Source organism: Numenius arquata, chromosome 7 (assembly GCF_964106895.1).
Source record: "Numenius arquata chromosome 7, bNumArq3.hap1.1, whole genome shotgun sequence".
NCBI lineage: Eukaryota > Metazoa > Chordata > Aves > Charadriiformes > Scolopacidae > Numenius > Numenius arquata.
The window spans coordinates 58,144,116-58,164,350 of NC_133582.1; the positions used below are offsets into that span (position 1 = coordinate 58,144,116).

The window sequence follows — 20,235 nt, forward strand, 5'->3', positions numbered from 1 at the left end:
GCATCTGTATTGTTAAGTACTTTCATGCTCTGTGCCTCAGCCTGTAGACTTGATCCATAGAAACCATTTTCAGCTCTCCATGTTGTTTTTACGTGTACCAAGCTTTGCTTGCTGGTGTCCACACTATGATTCTTGAATGTGTGAGAAAGACCCCTTGTAAATCTACAGGAGAGATGGGGAGGGACTCTTGATCAGGGAGTGGAGGGATAGGATGAGGGGTAGCAGTTTTGAACTGAGAGGAGATTTAGATTAGATAACAGGAAGAAATTCTTTCCACTGGAACAGGTTGCCCAGAGAAGCTGTGGCTGCCCCATCCCTGGAGGTGTTCAAGGCCAGGCTGGATGGGGCTTTGAGCAACCTGGTCTGGTGGGAAGTGTCCCTGCCCATGGCAGAGGGTTGGAACTTGATGATCTTTGAGGTCCTTTCCAACCTGAACCATTCTGTGATTCTATGATAAATATGCAGGGTACTTCCTAAGAACTGAACAGGGGTGTTTCGTAGCTCAACTTTTCTTCTTTTAATGACCCCAACAGCAAAAGTTATTAGCTCACAGTTACAGGAGGCTTTATCAGCACAACCCATTCCTCAATTTGTATGTGTTTTTTAGCAGTATAACCGTGGTCACCATTCGTGTATCTCTTGTGAAACTGTTCAGAGAAATGCCAGGAGGCAGTGTGAGGGGCATTAAACATAAATGGTGTGGAGGAAGCATACGACCTCCACGAGCACCATAGCTTTGCAAACATAAGATGCTTACAAGTGCTAAAACTTCTCTATTATGAGCAGAAACTGCAAGAGTAATGAGTGGTGGTGTTTTTTGCCAGTTTCTCTTAGCAAGATGCTCTCCAGGTTATTCTATTTCTGTTCTCTCCATACCTACAGAAGCTTCAAGGATGCCACGCTGCTCTTTTGTATTTTTGCAGTGATATGATTAGTTGTAGTCTGTTTTTTTGCTATGCTTTGCAGTTCTTGGACACTCAAGCTTCTGTGGAGAGTGACAAGCCTTACAGTTTTCAAAGCTCTTGTTTGTGCATGTATTTTAGAGAATGAATTCCCCAGTTTCTTTTCAAAAGGACATAACTTTGAGCTTTTGGAATTTCTGGAATTCCAGCTTTTGTCATAGGCAAGATTAGAAGTCCAGAGGTTTCAGGTGAAAGTATAGAAGTGCAGTGACTGGTCTCATCCTGGTAATTTAATTTTAATACATTTTTTAATTATTTATAAAAGGTGTGCATTCTAGAAATAGAAATCGAGTGGCCATTCAGTGCTATCAGGCAAGGGGATGGGAAAAGAAATATAAAAAAATTGACTTGGGCTCTGTAATCCGCATCACAACTTTTGTTCAGTTTTTATAATTTTGTTGTTGTTTTTTTTCCTATGATACGTAACTCAGCAAGAACATGAATATTTAGCAGGATGTGAATAGAAAAGAGATTGCACGCCACACCAGTAACATAGTTTTTCAGAGTCTAGCCCAGAGCACAGATTGAGCCTTTTCACTGCCCAATACATACGTAATCGGAGAGATTTTGCTTGTTACAAAGGTGAAACAGGTATAATTATGCTAATGTCTGTTTTTTAAATGACTGATTAGAGCTACTGATTCATGTTAAAGGAAAAAAAAGAAAGTTGTAAGCACTACTTTTCTGAAGTGGGTAAAGATCAGGGAGATGCTAAAACTTGGTTTCACAATAAGTGTAGAACATTCTTTCAACCAGTGCATTACAGTCACGGAGGGGGAGGCAGGAGAGCCAAATGATTTGAACTTTATCACGGAGTGATTCAGTGATTCATCCCTATGGAAACTGTTAATGCTCACTGACACCTTTGCCAGTTAATATTAGCTGTCGTGCTCTGAGCAGCTTTGGCAGAAGGCGTGTGAGCAGGGACAGTACCAATCTCTGCTGGCTTTTAGCATTAACTTGTTTTACACTGAAACATTTCTCCTATGTAATTCACAAGTAAAGAAAGATATTTTTATAGGTTTTCTTAGCCTCTAACTAATGAATAATGGGCCTTTGTAGCTTGAAACAATGTACTACAGTAAATATCTTCAATCTTGTGCTACAGCTCTTAAAAGCAGTGTGATGTAGTGGCAAAAATTGCTGAAGTGGTAGAGAGGTATAGTGCTTACATTTTTTCCCCACACTTAGGTGCTTAACTTGGGAATAAGATGGGTGAATATAAGGAAAGCAAAGCAATCTATATAACGGTTAAATATGTTTTGCTATGAGTCAAAAATAATTAAGTTCTTTCTGAACTTTACTTTCTAATTGCTAAGAAATTCCTCTCATTTCTCATTATATTGTTTCCCGAAAACTGTGATAAGCTTTACTTGCAGAATTTATTGGACTGTAACAGCATTTGCTGTGGATCCAATGTGGTGGGATTGTTCACTGCTGAATAGGTCATATTATGTTTCCAAAGATACCCGATTGCTTGGTTTTGCTATCAGCCAAGGCATTACATTGTCCTGGAACCACCTGTACACGGGCTGTCTTCTTACTCCTTAGAAAATAGATATAGGGCAAAAAAAGGACTACTCTTGAAGGGGATGGTGTTTAGGTTTCAGAGCTCTGACAAACTGTCCCAGAAAGTAGAGACAAAGAGTGAGGTTCGTGGGCTTCTGGTTTTCATCTTTAGCCTTTTAACCGTGTTCCTACCAAAGCTTCAGGCTTTCTCCTGCTTTGCAATCTGATGCAGTGTATGATCAGCTGAGGAAGCTGCTTGGAAATATCTTGGTAATAATGGACATACCCACTCTTGTGGCTGGAATCAAGTAATATACAAACTTGAAAGTATATGTTTTTTCTGGATGTTATCAAAATGCAGCTATTCTTGTCTGGGTAGCTCCCCAGAATGTTGGGAATAAATCTTCTAAGTGCTGAAGCAAGTCCGGTCCTGGGAGGAGTCGTGCTGGCAGTCTGTGAGGAATGTTTATTGTTGGATTTGGCTGATTAGATACTTCAAATAATAATCCTCTGTTTCATTAGTTGGACAGAAAGCATTTCTAAAGCAACGTTACTATTGAATAGTGATAGCTGCAACCAATTTAAGCAGGCTTATCAACATTTGCCTGATCAATTGGGTGTTGGTGAGACAACAGAGAAGGGTCTTTTGGTGGTGCTCACCATGGATACATATCATCTCTAGGAGGAACCAGAATTAAGTTTACACACCAAATTAGCTGTTGGAATGATTCTATGGAAAAGGAGCAATGGCACTGTCCCACTGATATGCCTCACGAGGTATTGTGGCCGGGTACAATGTGTGTACAGGGAACCTCTCACATAATACAGGGTTTGGTGGGTCTGCAGTTAGTGCAATTGTTAAAGGAAAGTGTTTATGTGTGTCCTTTCTTTGAAACTCAGGTTTGGTTCGTTTGTGTTTTGATTTGTTTAGGGTTGTTTTTTTATGAAATAATGTTGTTACTCTGTTTTCTAACTGAGTTTCCTTCTCTTTTTGTTTCCTTCGTAGTTATGTTTCGCTTATATGATACAGATGGGAATGGATACCTGGATAGTTCGGTAATGTTATTTATGTATTTTAATGCATTGTAAGAATATGTCATACAGAAAAGTTATACAAAACCACATTAATCCAAATCAAGTTTATATTTATCCTGAATTAATAGAAGCAGTATAGTCAATAAAAATCCACCCATTTTGAAAGTAACTCTTGAGTTTTCCCTTAAGCTACTGCTTCTACAACTGTATAAATTTTCAAATGCTGACACTGCTATCGTGGAGTCCTATTCTATAGTCTGTTGATTTTTTAATCATATTACTGTATTACTGTACATATATGTACTGTACACATTCATATGATTCTTAAAATTCTAGTGTTCTCCTGGGCAATGTGTATGAAAGCGCCATTTGTAAAGATTTCATCGAAAGGGGAAAGTGTGAGAGTCACACAGTGCATATATGTGGAGAGATGTCAGAACTTCCATGTTGCTATTAAGCATGGAGGAACAATATTAAATACAAAGTTTTGAGGAGTAACCCAACCAAACGTTTGAAGGAAAATCATAGATATAGCAATAATTTAAAAAATGTAAGTATTTTTTTTTCTGGTAAATGTTAGCTGGCAGAAATAAGTGTTTTATTGGCAGCTTTTTTTAAAAATTTTTTCTTTTTTTTTTCCTTTCTTTCTTCTTTTATATTTCACTTAAGTAAGACACCATAGAGTGGATTAGTAAAGAAGTGGAGGTGATTCCCATAAGTGACAGAGAAATAGGGAAGCTAAGTTACATAGAGGTATAATAGGCAATACAAAATATTAATTAGATAACTAGTGCATAATCAATACACATGAGAATTCAGAGGGTTCTAGATAAGCATTTGAGCATGCTCACAAACCATATTGTTTATATGAATCTGGAAAGCGCTAGTGATATGTGATCGAGGGAAATCACAACACTGTAATGGGGAGAAAATATGTCTTTTAGTTTATACCATTCACTTTATGCTTTATTTCCATTAGAAAGTTGTTAATTATACAATTGCTGTCAAAAAATTGTTAGGGCACTGGAATTTAAAGGACCTTACATCGTTACATCACAGGATGGACTTCAGATCATGAAACCAATGATCAAATGAAAAACTAGGAAGGAAGAATCTATTACTGCTTCCAACCCAGAGGCTGTCCTTTGGTTGTGGGCTGCATTTCACCTCCCTGCATGCTTTGTGGTCCATGCCAGATGGTTTGCTAATGGATTCACCTAACAGTGGACAACTTCCAGTGTAAAGGACATCTCCCTAGGAACGTTAATGAAATGGTGTCACTGAATGCAATATGTTTGAATTACAAGTTGCTTGCAGCAGAATTTGTCTTTATAATATTGCATTAAATATTATTGTTCTTTTTCGTTTGTCTGTAGGAGCTGGAAAATATCATTGCTCAAATGATGCATGTTGCAGAGTACCTTGAATGGGATATTACTGAACTGAGTCCAGTAAGCACCCATTTTATCACAGGATTTTAATGTTGCTGGAGATGGCGTTAAATCATGTTGTGATACTTCATGTCAACATGTGTTTCTATATATTAGTAAGATAGAAATAATAGCAGTCTGTGCTCTACTATGACACTGTGGATTAGCACTTTTGTGAGTCTTTTTCTGATTAAATCTATCTGTGAAACATTCTTGCTACAGTTTAAAGCTTTTCTTCAGTGTATGTAGCAATTAACATTTATAACACAACTGCTTTGTCTCTGAAAATTTCTTAGAGGTAACTACCTTTTATTTCTGTTGTACATAGTAAGTACACAAGGCGACACAACTTGGTTTGGGAACTTCAGGTGATAATAAAATGTAAATAGGAATATCACACAATTTTCTGAAGTGTCAGCACTCATTTTAATACAGGTGCCATATAGATAATATTTCCTTACTTTTTGCATGCCAGTGAGGGAATTGGAGATCTGTACCTGTCTTTGTGCTTTATTAGAATATGGAATTTATGATATTTTTTTGTTAAACTGTATAGATCCTTCATGAAATGATGGAAGAAATTGACTATGATCATGATGGCACCGTTTCTTTAGAAGAGTGGATCCAAGGTGGAATGACAACAATCCCACTCTTGGTCCTCCTTGGGTTAGAGAATGTAAGTATGAACACAAAAGTGTGAAATTTCTGCTTACGTGTCAGCTGTGGCTCAGGTTAGTTTCTCTGTGGCCTGTATCAAGAATAGCTTTTCTTTTTTTTTACTATGGCTGAATGACAAGCTAAGAATGGAAGTGTGTCTTCAAAGTTAGAGGTACATTAACATGTTTTAAGCAACACCAAAAGAGCCAGCTCTGGAGTGGGAAGTTGTAAAAAACAGATTAATTTGTCCTATTAACAGCATATTGTTAATTCCTGGCTGCAGTAGCATCTGTTAAGAGCGTTTTACTGCCCGTGTGTGTCACAGCTGGGTTGGAGCAGCGTTGATGCGTCTCAGCATGGTGCTGTGTTGGGTGGCCCAACCACATGGAGTCACAGAACGATCTAGGTTGGAAGGAAGGAACCTCTGGAGATCACCTGGTCCAGCTTCTTATTAAAGGCAGAGCTGCAGATTGAGTTATCCAGGGCCCTGTCAAGCCCAGTCCTGAATAATTCCAGTGAGGTGGAATCCACCAGTTCTGCAGGCAGCCTCTCCCAGTATTAGTTGTTCTCAAGGGAAAGAGCTTTTTTCTTAGGCACAGATGGAATTTCTTCTGCAGAAATTATTGCCAGTTGGCTCTTGTCCTGTCATGGTACATCCCTGTAAAGATAGTTCTTCTGTCTCTGTAACTACTCGAATAAACCATACTAAATAGCAATATCAAAGAGAACACTTACACCAAAGGACAGAGTCTTATTAAAGAAGAGCTTATGCTCTGTACATTTACAACTTCACATTACAGATAAGACAGATGTAATATGATTACTTTTCTACCAGCTCAACACAGCTGTTTTAACACTGGCATGTTGCCAGTGCCACCTGCTGTCCTGTATTCGAGCTAATTTTGAGCACATGTATCTTAGCGTATGTTTCAAATGCTTTTCTGTCATTTGATATAAAACATTTTTATTAATTTTTTTTTCTGAAGTCTTTTTCAGATACTGAGGTGAAATAATAAATAATATTTACTTTCCCCATATACTGCTACAGCCTGAAATAGAGTGCTGTAGTTGCTCTGTGGTATTTTATTTTCACAAAGAATGGTCAGACCGAGACCTTCTGTAGGGAAATATGCAACAAAACAGTGTTTTTAGCAGAATATCTAAAATCATTGCAAAATCTTATTAACCAAATTACCAGCTAAATATCTGAATTGAGGATAACTTTCAGTACATTTGGATCACTGTAAGTACTGATTCCCTAATTCTCTGTGTGCTACCAAGAAACAAAAATGTTAAATTACTTCTCTGTCATCAAACAACAAATCTTTTTCAGGCTATATTCCATTCCACAGAATTACTCTAAACAAAGGGCAGCAAATGCTCTCGAGCAATCAGTACAGCAGATAACTGATAGTCATTTTTAGTACAGATTTTTCTTTTGTGACAGGTAATATTGCTGTTCTGGCAGTATTTTTCAGCATCTGTACTATATTCTTTCTAAATTTGAAACTTAAATTCTGTGATAAATTAATGCAGATCCTTCTGTAGAGATTTATTTTCATATTAGAGCAAAAGCGATGTAATTAGAAAGAAACTATGTAAATGCACGTCATCAGACATTTTATCCATTTCAGTATTTTTACTAGTTGTTAGATAATTTATCTTGCTGTGTATAGCTTTACTATGGAAATCATAAGCATGCATTAAACAGTGATCAAGACTCTATAGTCTGCTATCAGCATGGGCCAGAGTTTCTGTCACTAAGAGCCACTGTGTGTTTCCGTGGGAATGTTCCAGGATAGAAACAACGTATCCTTATTTCGGTGCTTTTCAAGGCGTTTGGTGCTAAACAAGCAATCTCAGTAAAAGATAAGGAATTTAAATAAGAACTTAATTGGTTCTTATTCTATAGGGGTGCTGTGATACATATGCTTTTTGGAAATTTGTTTTGTGAGAAGAGACCTTGACATTGTTTATGTGTATACTCCGTTTGTACTTGGATGACTGCACTTTTCCCACTGAGCAGTGGCTGAATGTGTTCTGTACCGCACCTACTGAAACCTTTGTCTTTAAGACCCATAGTTCTTTCTCTGAAGTATTTAGTTGTGCCAGTTTCATGGAAGTTGTTCCAAGAAGTTCTCTCATGAAAAGTGAGAATTTCATGAAGAAAAAAAAAAAAAATTAGGTAACTCTAGAGGAAATTGTTATTTATGTAGTGCAATTTTTAATAATAAATGTATGAGGTAGATTCTTTTTGCTGAGTTTCAAACTTCGGTCTGCAATTTTTCACAAACTTCATCAACTTTCCAAATGTATTATTGCTTCTTAAGACAATAGTTTGTTTGTCTCCCATCCAAACGCAGGTTGGACAGAGGTGTTCTTGCATTACTCCTTTGTGTCGATAATTACACTTTTGGGAAATGGCCTATTGCAGACTAGTGACCACCAGGCTATTTATTCTACTCCTCCACAGTAGAAAACTTCAAAATTTCTGAGCTTTTTTATTTCATTCTGTGTTAATTGAAGTAGATCAAAATTGTCAGTGAAGTTTGAGGGTTATCCCATTGACTCTCCTAGCATTGCTTTAAATGTCCTTTATAATCTGGGCACAAAAAGCTGCTTTAATAATGATTTGTTTCTAAGGATTTTTGTCAGCCTGTGAACATTGTACTGTGCCCTTTGCTGGAAGTTTCTCACTTGCACAATATTATTCTACCCTGTTCTAATAAAAGCACTTGATTTCTTTTCTACAGTAATTCCATGTTCAGGTATTTTGGTCTCATTTCTCTTGTAATGAATCATTACTGTCACCTCTGTCAGTGACTGTGCATAGAAGTAGGTGTAAACAGCAAGTTCACAAGTGTTAGGTTTTTTTTAAAAAAAAAATCCCATGTTTTAGGAATGCAAAGTATTTTGTTCGCTCTTCACTGGCCACTAGATGTCATGGTTGCACTGTAGCTGGTACTGTACAGTTGCTGAAAAGCTGCCCTAAGATGAGAGAGAAATTGTAACAACAGTAAATGCTTCGTAAAGTCATCAATAATCTGAAACCAGGCCAGTGTGCCTTTCTTTTAAGTCACCAGTTGTAATTTTCAACCCATTTCACCTTTTATATCAAGGTAAATCTCAATGAGACAAACGCATTTGTGTTGAAGTGTGACTATGCTTCAATTAAATCAGAAGGAAATCCCCTCTATTTTGGATCTTCAAGCAGCAAATATTATGCTATTACACTCAAAGAATTTAAAAGGCAGTTCTTTTTTAACCTTTTTGATTAAATATGGGATGTAGTACTCGAGTGCGAGTCCATGCTTGGGAAATACTGCTTCTTATATTGTATATTACATTATTGGTATCTTACTTTTTGAGCTCTGAGTATGTGAAAGTGGAACCAAACTGGGGACTAGCAAACATTTGCAAGCCTGGTGTGGGATTTGTTGCATCGTGAGGAATCCCTCTCAGGCTGAAGTCTGAAAGGATTGTTTAATACCTTGGTAGTTTGGTGGACTTGAATTTCTTTCATTCAGCAAGGAAATGAGGGTCAAGGCCAGGCTGGATGGGGCTTTGAGCAACCTGCTCTAGTGGGAGGTGTCCCTGCCCATGGCAGGGGGGTTGGAACTGAATGGTCTTTAAGATCCCTTCCAACTCAAACCATTCTATGATTCTGTGAGGGCGATCTGTCCTGTTCTTTTCCCCAATGTTATTTTTCCAACTCCTATCTGAAGCTTGGCGGGTGAGTTTTCTAAAAGGCTGAGGTGCCGATGAGCCATACAGTATTTCCATATGTACAGAGGGCAAAACCAAGGCCCTGCCAGAGGAAGCTGCATCTTTTCCCCTTTTTGTGCCAGCTCCTCACCAGCTGGGAAGCGGTCATCCTAAGTGGAAACGGGAGCTATTTTCCCAGTATCGTTCCATGGCATTGCCAGCAGAGGGGGTAATGTTAATGCTTTTTGAGACTTCATAGCAGGAGCTGCTAAAAAAGTGCACATCTCTCTTCATGACAGCGCTGTCTACTTTTATGCGGCACTAGTTCCCACTTCTTTGCAGGAAGTTTGCAAATTCCTTTCCTTACTGCGGTCCTTCCTTTCCTTTTACCTGTAGAAGCCAGGAGAAGTCAGAAGTAGCTCTAACCTGTTCTGTGTATAAGGTGTAAAATAAATAGTATTTCAGGCAGGTATACAAATTTACCATTATTTAAAACATAATTTCTGCAGCATTTCAGTCTCTGCAGATGACAGGTGACTACCGATTTAGGGACAGGCAAACATGGCTAATTATGAAGCTTGTTTAAACAAATTCATTTCCCCTTCTGGTCTTCCTTTTCTATGCTGACATATTTTTTTTTATTATTTTTTTTCTCATGTGCATATTAATGCTTTAGGATTTCTGGATGATCAGGATAGTACACTGGATATGTGAATGAGGGCTGGGAAAGTGATTTTCATTATTTTTCTTTTTCTTTCTCCAGTACACACATGGAGAAACACACAATATATCACTGAATTTTGAGGAGCCCTACTGAATAAAATGTCTCATGAATGAGGTTACTTCCTCTGCAGTTGAACCAGAAGAGACTTAGAACCGCCCCCCCCCCCCCCCTCGCCCCAAGCCAAATTTAGATTAGAAAGAAATTAGAAATTAGGAAGAAATGTGTTAGAAATTCTTTACTGTGAGGGTGGTAAGACACTGGAATATGTTGCTCAGAGGAGCTCTGGATGCCCCATCCCTGGAAGCGTTCAAGGCCAGGCTGGATGGGGCGCTGAGCATCTGGTCTGGTGGGAGGTGTCCCTGCCCATGGCAGGGAGGGAGGGACTAGATGATCTTTAAAGTTCCCTTCCAACCTAAACCATTCTATGGTTCCATGATAAAAGAAAACCTGGCATGAATTCTTTGCTGAGAGCCAGCAAATAACATAACTGTGTTTGTATTAAAAAGAGGTATAGAGGTATATATATACTCTTAAAAAGAAGAGTATAACGGATACTCTTCTCACCTTCCCACTGACTGAAAAATACCCAAAGATCAGTCATAAAGAAGTCTTCAAGTCATGTAAATATGTTTGAAATAAATGAAAACACAATAACAGTAGACAGTGAAAGAATAACTTAGTAGACTTGCTAACATCTTTCTCCCTTGGTTGCTTGTTACTGACTCTTCTCATGAAAAAGACTGAGCATACTGATAGTCCAGACACTCTTGTAGCTATTTTAAGAGGGGATACTTGCTGGCATGAAAATTTATCAGCTATTTCATTACCTTTTTAAGTCTCAGAATCTTGAGGTTTGTGCTTGAAAGCTTAATATCTCTTTGGCTACCTTTATTTACAATTATCTAAAAAGCTGAAGTAAGTTAATATTAAACCAGATTAAGGATGTGTAGCTAAATTTTCCACTAATTCTAAGGCTGGCTCTTCCACAGTTGACTTGCTTTTTAAGGTCAGGTCCTTTTGCCAGTCAAATCCTTGGTAGAAGGGTCAGGACCATAAGAGAACCATTGTTAACAAAATAAATGTTACTGTTGTCATTATATGCTAAAGTCTGCGTATGGCATATGGAGGCTTCATTTTCAGTCATGTATAATGAACCGAGGAAGAGATTTTTACTGTACCTGCCCTGCTTTGAGATCTTCTTAATGACTATTTGTTTTTAGACTTTCTCAGGATATGGAAGCAAAATGAGTGAATGTCAGTAAATGCACTGATGTGTCAGAATTGTGGATTTTATTCATACTTAAAGACTTGCATTGAGGGGGCTTTGTTTCACATTATGTCTGTGTTCTGTTTTTTTTTACTTGGCAGTGTTTTAAAAAGTTATGTGCATGCATAATCGTATGCAGCACTTTATTGCTTATTTTTGGCAGTGCACAAGAGCAAAAATTTAATTTGCTATTTTCCAAAAGTGCATTGTGTTTATGTAATGGATTTGCATCAGTTGCAGTCTGTAACACAGTTAAGTGTTTTAATTGGCAGAACACCCACATCAAGACTTGTTTGTTTTTCTGATAAGGAAAATGCCAGCTAAGTTAGTCCATATGTTCTGTTCAAATAAGAAGCGACATATTCACATGTAATGGCCATTCTTTAAAAATAAAATTAAAATGAAAAAGTAACACAAAACTAATGTGGAAGAGGGGCAAGCTTATGCATAATTATGAGGTTTTGTTAATTTTCATAAATGGCAAATATTTTTCAAAGGAAAGCTGGTCAGCTTGCATTTTAAGTGCTTGTGGTTTATGACTGTATTTGTTGCTGACCTGAGTAACGTTAAAATAAAAGCATACATTGTTTACTGTTTTTTCTCAGAAGGATTTACGTGGTCCTTATTGTCTAGTGAATAATTTTCTACTTTCAGAAGATGTAAAACTCACATACCTTGTTGTAGTTTAACAATACTTTAAAAATATGTGGAATTTGGTAGTAAGATGGAAAGAAAAAGAGAAGTTACAGAGCTCCATTTAATGAAATGCATCCTCTTCAGCTGCCAGTCATGAAGGAGCTTGACAGCCTTCTAGTACTCCACAGCTGCAGAATCTATTTCTGCTTCTTCAGGGGAAATTGGAAAACTTCCACGCTCTTTGCCAGCCCGAGAATCCCACATTAGGCATCTGCTCTGCTGGGTCTGCAGAAAGGGGACCCTGACATTGCCCAGCTGTCAGAGATGGCATTTGAACTCCTGCTGAGAATATTGGGGGAACTCCACTTAGGCTCTGATCCTGATATCTCAATAGATTAAAAAAAAATCCAGCTGATTGGAATTTCAGTTCCTTTTGTTTCTAGGTAATTTGTAGGAATTATTCAAAGTTGTGCTCTGGCTAGGACCTGGCTTTGAACCAAACGCTCTTAGTTTCTTGGAGTGCTAATTTTCCTTCGGGATTTTTTCCCACAAGGATGAAGTAGTCTTCATTGTCTTTGACTTGTCATTAACAGCTAACTCTTAGAATAGAACAATACTGATTTTTATAGATGTAACTCCTGCAGTATACACTAATACAGGAGAAAACTGAATTTTTATTAAAATGTGTCCACTGACTTACATTGACTGTCCTTAGTGAAAACCATCATATTATTGAAGATCTAGTCAGGAGCGTTGTATAAACATGATGACAAATGTTTGTGTAGTTTGATGTGAGAAATCAGAAACTGGATCAGAACCAGCTGCTGATGTGGCTTCTGAGAACTGGGGGTTGATGTGGCTTCTTTTAGCTATGTGAGAATTTCTTTTTGGTAATGAAATAACCAAGACAACCATAGTGTTTCAGTAATACACAATGAAGAATCAAACTCCTGCAGACCATTTCCAGCTGATAGACATTAACTGCCTTTGTTCCACTGGGTGTTCTATTTGTTGAAAATAAAAAATAAAATAAAATGGAAAAAAAAATCCAGTGATATTACATTTGGTTAATCTAATTTTTTTTTTTTAAATTCAAAACCTCTGGTGATTGCAAAAAGGAAAAAGCCTGATGACCACACTGGCCAAGAAACCTGGAATTTATAGAATTAATTTAACATCTGTACCAAGTGCATATCATTTTAAAAACCTTCTAAGAACAGTGAGGTCTCAGAATGATTCCATTAAAAAGGAAGAGGAGAAATCATGCAACTGAAAGCTTACTTTCATAAACGTAAATGATTTGATAATATTTTAGTTGTACACAAATTACGGTGAGCCCCTGAGTTTTAGGTGCCGATCAGTTGATCAGGCTATTCATGCAAGGTTTGAGTATAGTGCTGCAGCTAACTGGAAAATGATGGCTTAAGTGTGAGGAATTCAATTTTTAGAGAAAAGGTCCAGGATGTAAATCTCACCCTTAAATACTTGCTTTTTGATAGACTATTGGCTGTAGATTAACATAAATTAAAGCTGGCAATAGGTATTATTGTAGTGTGGACAGGTTTTCCACTTTGCATAAATTGATACACGCCCCTAATGGTAAGGGTCATTAAAAATATCTCTGTATTTTTTAAAAAACCCTTTTTATTGCTCGTTTTGGGGAGTTTTACTTTCTAACCTGCAGGACTTTTATTTTTAGAATTGGTCTAGAACAAATTTTGGTAAGTTTTAATACTAATTGTAATTTAATATCAGCCTAGATTTATTGCTAGCGTTGTGTTGCAGCGATGGCAGCAGCCTGGTGTTTTTCTGAGTTGTTTTTGAAACACATGGACATCCATGAGCTTCTGAAGATTTTTTTATTATACCATTGCCTGTGTATTTAGAATGATTATACTGTGATCTGGTGCAGAGTATTAAACGAAGCAACAGCTTGTCTTTTACGTTCTTGAGTCAATCTCCAATTTTTATTGGCACTTATATATTTCATTGTTTATTTTATTAAGTGAAATCTGTTTCTTTTATGTCCTGTGCAGAATGTGAAAGATGATGGGCAGCATGTATGGAGACTGAAGCACTTTAACAAGCCTGCCTACTGTAATCTTTGTTTGAACATGCTAATCGGAGTAGGCAAGCAAGGTCTCTGCTGTTCTTGTGAGTATAAGCATTTCAGTGTCCGTTTGCATACATGTCTATTCCTAGAAATGTTGTGCTCGCTGCATAACAAAGAACTAGTAGCTTCCCAGTTCAAACCCATTGCCAGCACAGTGGTGTCTCCCTCTTTGTCTTCTCTGCTTGAGTGCTCAAGGTTCCATTTTTAATTTTTTCAGGATATCAGGCTTTCAAAGCTATTGTTTGAGGGAGTTTTCTGTATTACGATAGCTCTCGGTGTTAGTTTCCTTTGGAGTTTGCCCCTTTTTACTTTTTTTCTTTTCTTTTGTTTTCTTTTCTCTTAGTAACTATCATGCTTATGTCTTTATTCATAATTATTCATATTATTTAGTAGGTATCAGCTTTGCTAGCATCTAAGTCCCATATTTGTTTATTCAAATTTTGCACAGAATTCTTGTTTTGTTAATTGGGAAGGTCAAAATCCCAGTTTTCCAGAAATCAAGTTTCTGTAACACTTCTAAAGTTCTCTATGTTTACTTGGTTTGTAACCATAACTCTCAGTCTTGCCATCCTTTCACACATCACCTGATTATAGATTTTAGGGCAAAGGAACACAGATAAGATGCTGCATGTAATTTGACCTTCATTAGACTATTAAATGCAGTTTCTACAGTTGAAATCCTGTTGTTATATCTATGTATCTCCTAATAATCTGTGTTTGACCAGCTCTAACCTTTATCTTGAGAAACCAAATCTTGCTGAAAGACACCTTGTCTCTGTTTGAATGTTTCAAGAGATGGATGATCCATATCTTTCTTTTGTGGTGTGTTCCAATGATTGATCATCTTTTTTTAACAAAGACCTATTTTCTGATTTGAATATATCTGGTAGATGGTTCCAATGATTGGTTCGTGTTATGTCCTGCTCCATTAGATTAATGAGATCTTTAGTACCCACTGTATTCTTCTCATGATGGTATCAAGTCACCTTTCATTGTTCTTTTTGATAAATTAGTCGGTTTCTTAGTGTAACTTATTTCTCCATTTTTGGTATGAAAGATAGCCTATCACAGCTGATCAGGACCTTTTTGCCTGTAGAGTTCTATTGATTTAATTTGAGATTAGTCTGAATGAATGAGGATTTTGGAAACAGCCATTTCTCTCTCCTCTGAGGGCCACAGATCTCTTGAAAACATAATTCAGATGTAAATCCCTCATGTATGGGTTTTCACATCGTATAATTTCATTCACAATATATGGAATGAGTTACATTTATTAAAATTCAAACAAATAGAAACTGCATAACTGCAGATTAATAAATGCTGATGACAGTAACTGGAATATATATAATGCTGAATTGACTATTAGATCTTGAAATGTTGCATTCTTTAATAATCTTTTATGCCAGACTGATGTAAACATAATCCTTGTGAAGAACTATAGGACCTATATATGTTTGAAAATTCTATTGAGCAAATAATGTAGATCATAGAATCATAGAATGGTTAGAGTTGGAAGGGACCTTAAAGATCATCGAGTTCCAACCCCCCTGCCATGGGCATCTTCTTCAGTAGTTATCAGAAATGTGTAGATGAGTTATATAAAAGTAAACTGCCCCAAAAAGACCAGCCTTTCAAGAGCTATAATTTTCTCTGCAGTAAGGTACCTCTTTAAAAGGTGTTTGTTATTGTGCTTGGCGTTTACTTGGTGAGAACCACATCCCAGAGGATCTGAAGAACATCCACATGCTCTTTTCAGTTACTTGATGCAGCAAGGGGCAGAAGGCTACTTATAAAACTCTGACACTATTTCCTCATCTCGCTGAGCTTTTTCTCCGATATATTTTCAAAGCATTGCTATAGATTTCATTATTTGCATTTTAGATTGTGTGGGAGGAAAAAAATAAAAAAAGGAAACTGCAGGGGGCTTCACCATCCCTCCATGGTCCAATCAACAATGTTACTCCCTGCAGTTTGTCTGATTAATGGCTGCGCCTCCCACTGGGTTTGTGTAATAGGTGCAAGCAAGGTGTTTAGAAGTACTTTGTGCTTAATTGCTCTCGAGGTCAAAAGCGTGAGACATATACCATGCAGGGAGAAATTCATTCGCAGTTTTTAATAGTTGACTCCACTGAATGCAGGTATAAGCTGTAGCGTTATTTCCTCATCCGGGCACAGTTGTGTAGTTGAAGTCAGGAGAGCTTTGCGTTGTGCTCTGATGTTTGTACGGTTTCCAAATGCAGTTAGTGTGGTCTTTACAGACCCCGCCGACGCTAGCAGTTACCTAAAACTGGTGTGGAGGGGTGAGGAGAGAAAAACCTCAGGAGTTGGTATTTGGGAAAGTAAGAGTTAAAGTTGGGGTGATTACATGGAATGCTTGAAAACAATTGCTATCTGAAAATGGACTAATCAGCCATTTAAGATTTATAAGTCAATAGAAGGAACAACATAAATTCATTGGCTTTTATTTTTGTTTTTGCCAGCTGCTCTCATGCCTATAGTTTGTAAAATATAGATTTCTTTCTACTAGCAAATGACACCAAACCATTTGGCAGTCATCAATTTGTCTTTAATATTTTTGTCATTTGGGAATTATTGTGAAAAAATTTAGTGAGCTCTGATTTAATTAAGCATTTCCTGTTATGCAATGATAGTGCATTCTTGGATTTCTCACTTGCATAATATTTCCTGTTCTAATTGGCCTTTTGTATTCCATGGAAAAAGCAGTCTAGTTTGAGTTTTCATTGACTGATTGGATTGATTATATAGAGATGGCATGCTGGTAATGTTTTTTTCTTTCATAAAAATGTACTCAGAAACACCATTGTCTTGATGTCTATTAATGTCTTTTCTTTTTTCAGTTTGCAAGTACACAGTCCATGAGCGCTGTGTCTCAAGAGCTCCCGCATCTTGCATCAAAACATATGTGAAATCCAAAAAGAATACTGATGTAAGTTTGGGGTAGCAATAATTTGCCCTGTAGCTCTTAATTTAGTAACTCCATGTGTATCCACACTTTTCTTTTGCAGGTCATGCACCATTTCTGGGTAGAAGGAAATTGTCCAACAAAATGTGATAAGTGTCACAAAACCATAAAATGTTACCAAGGCTTGACAGGACTTCACTGTGTTTGGTGTCAGATCACGGTGAGTATTCTGTAGTAAAATCTTTAGCACCGGTTAGAGAGAGAAAAACCTGCATATCTTTTTTTATAGCCTCAAAATTCAAAAGGTCTCATTAAGTTTTGTCATCAGGAGTGGGCAGCGTGTGTTTAAGAAATGATATATGCAGAATATTCCTTAATTGTTGCAAGAAAATATGCTCAAAGGTCCACTCTGCTTCAAGACAATATACAAATGGAAATAATATATGTCATTCTAAAGAGCAGAATTCCTGGTCTACGTTACAGAAATATTATAAAAGAGTTTTCAGTACTGGGGAAAGTCAAGGTCACTGTGACACTAGGGCAAAATCCTAATTTGTGGTGTACTGACAAGCAAATAAAATTGAGGACATCTGGTAGGATAAAGTGATTTCAAATGTCTGGGAATAATAGCAGAGACATCTTGATAATATACTAATCGGTGCAGCAAGTCTAACATACACAACTTTTGTGTGCTCCTTGTTCAGCAGGAACCAATAACTGGAACTAATGACATTCAAGGAACACTGCCCTTATAAGTGAGATCTTCATGCTAGAAGGAGCAGTGCCAGTATTTCTGTTCCTCGCCGGGGCAGGATTTAAATCTAAATGGGGAGAGATTCAGCCACCTTCTAGGGTTTTTGATTTTTTTTTTTTTTTTTGCTGATATTATTATTGTTATTATTACGGAACAGCAGTTGTTTGTTCAGTGTTTTAAATAATAAAATGAGAAGGAGGCATTAGTGAATGTTTGTTTTCAACAGACAGGTTTGGATGTTTTATGACATATTTTCTTAACACAAGAATACAAAATATGAAACATCATCGAAGAAAAGAGATCCAGGATACTTTCAGTGATAAGCTGTTATGATTACTTAAAAACCAATATTTTAGAAGAAAGCAAATATGTAGTCCAGATTGCTGTCAAAATTTGGATAATTTATGTAGAGTGTAAAACACCCAATCCAAAATTTTCGCGTGCAGATAATTAAGTGTAGGCAATGGCTATCTGTGTTTGGATAGATAAATCAGAGCATTCCCCTCTAGATATAGAAGCGTTCACATCTGTATAATATTTGTATATCATTCAAGAAATACATATTATGTAAGGCTCCGTCTTAAAGTTGCAGGAAGTTGCAAATCCTGTAGCTCATTGGAAAAATTCTTTTCCCATTATTTCATGTGAATCTGGGTCAGATTTGAAGACCTTTTACTTCTCAAAGATACACATCAAGATTTAGAGGACATTCATAAGAACTGATACTCACTGAGGAAATACCAAGGAATGATTTATCATTGAAATCATGGTGAAGGAAGAGGCTAAACTCTTTTGAAAATATCTGAGAGAGTTGTGAGCATATTTAAATGCTAAAATATCTATCAAAATTCCAATTAAAAATTGACACCTTTTTTTGACAGCTGAAATTGCAAATGTTGGCACTGAGTTTTACGATTTTGGAATTTTATTTTCAGCAGTAATTTGAAGATTTTCATTTATTTTGAAAATACATTAATTTTACAGAAACTTTATTAATATTTTTATTTAATTTTTATGGCTTCGGGTGTAACATAGACATAAGTGAAAACTTAGTATTTTTAAAGTTTTAAAAATACTACAAATTATTTGTTTTTCAATCTCCTGCTCACCTTCCTTGCATTTCTGTGTATTCTATATATTCTATTGCAATAACTTTCTTCGCTAATAGTAATAACTTTATTACTGAAAAAAACCAGTGTTTTAAAATTCGAACAGATGCATGATTTTTGAATGGATATTCTGAAGTTATATAATTATCATCACATCCTTCACACATTTTCAGCTCCTTGTACAACACCACATTTAGGGCTTGTTGCTGACATTTTTGTAATGTAAGAGGATGCTAGTTATTACGCAACTAATTCTGAGCCTCTTTCGTGCATCTTAAATATCTCTCCTTCTTACAGCTTAATAGGGTCACTTCTAATGTCAAATAGCTCTAAATTTTGGGATTTGATTCAGTTTTTTTTCACTAAGGAGGCTTGTTATTCTGAGTTCTTAGCCAGGCCCATGATTCCCTTTTCCATATACTCTGTAGTTCTCTACCACAGTCTTGTAAATGTTTTTTTTTCCTCCTTTTCTCTCCAGCAAATATCTTTTTTCCTACTTTGCAGGCATCTGGTGGTGAGGGAGGTAATATTCTAAAGGAGCTAGGTTTGGGGTAAGGGAATTTGGGGGAAATGTATTTAAAATCTGCTAAAACATTTTTTTGAGAAGAGGTGCATATTATTTCATTTCCTTGTGTCAAAGTGTTATTTTCATTACAGCTCCATATCTTCTACCATTTCTGTTGTCTGCTACGCGCCAATTCTGTTGTCAAAGATCAGCAGAGACTAATAAGAAGATTAAGCTATTTTTTTCATAGATAAGTTTGCATGCCACCGAGTAGCGAAGCTGCTAATTACCACTGAATGTGCGAAGATACTTTTATTTGATGTAACATGGCCTGGTGTGCATTAATTATGGTACAAGTAGCCTTACCACTGAGGCAGAGAATTAGCATGACAAATGATTTAGATTACAGGGCTACCAAAATACCCTCACAATTGAAACTCGTTAGACTTTTATTTTCTGTTGCTAAGTAACTGCCTGAAAAGGTAACTTTGCAGTATAAATGAATATGGACAAGGCTAATATTAGGTGTCATTCAGTTCAAAATTCAGAAATGTTATGTCAACATTAACTGGACCAGATAACTTTATGAAGACCATATTATTGGTAAAGCTTATATACATGAGCAACTGATACAGTTTGATTGTGATTTTAATAGAGTTCATATTGACATAGTTAAATCATCTACGGGAAAATGAATTAGTCATTGGAAAAATGTGTTTTAGAGATGCAGACGTTGAACTACTGATTTTATAACAGCTGTTGAACCTGGTGAACTAATCCTGTCTGCTACCTATTATAGTAGTTAAATCACTCGTTAAATAAGATTTTACTTCAAAATTTCTGATATTTATTATCCTGATTATTTTTCTTTAATGCAAATATACATATCTTCTCAAAAAATAAAAT

General features: G+C 36.6%; 1 protein-coding gene across 6 annotated transcripts in view; it reads left to right on the forward strand.

Moving 5' to 3' along the window:
• DGKB (diacylglycerol kinase beta) overlaps nucleotides 1-20,235 on the forward strand; it is a 323,154-nt gene that overhangs the window by 56,406 nt on the left and 246,513 nt on the right. For all 6 annotated transcript variants that reach the window (XM_074150986.1, XM_074150987.1, XM_074150990.1 and 3 more), the window contains 6 exons: nucleotides 3,478-3,527; nucleotides 4,883-4,957; nucleotides 5,493-5,612; nucleotides 13,962-14,079; nucleotides 16,897-16,985; nucleotides 17,065-17,181. In XM_074150986.1, coding sequence (XP_074007087.1) covers nucleotides 3,478-3,527; nucleotides 4,883-4,957; nucleotides 5,493-5,612; nucleotides 13,962-14,079; nucleotides 16,897-16,985; nucleotides 17,065-17,181 — 569 coding nt within the window. The remainder of the gene's footprint in view (nucleotides 1-3,477; nucleotides 3,528-4,882; nucleotides 4,958-5,492; nucleotides 5,613-13,961; nucleotides 14,080-16,896; nucleotides 16,986-17,064; nucleotides 17,182-20,235) is intronic.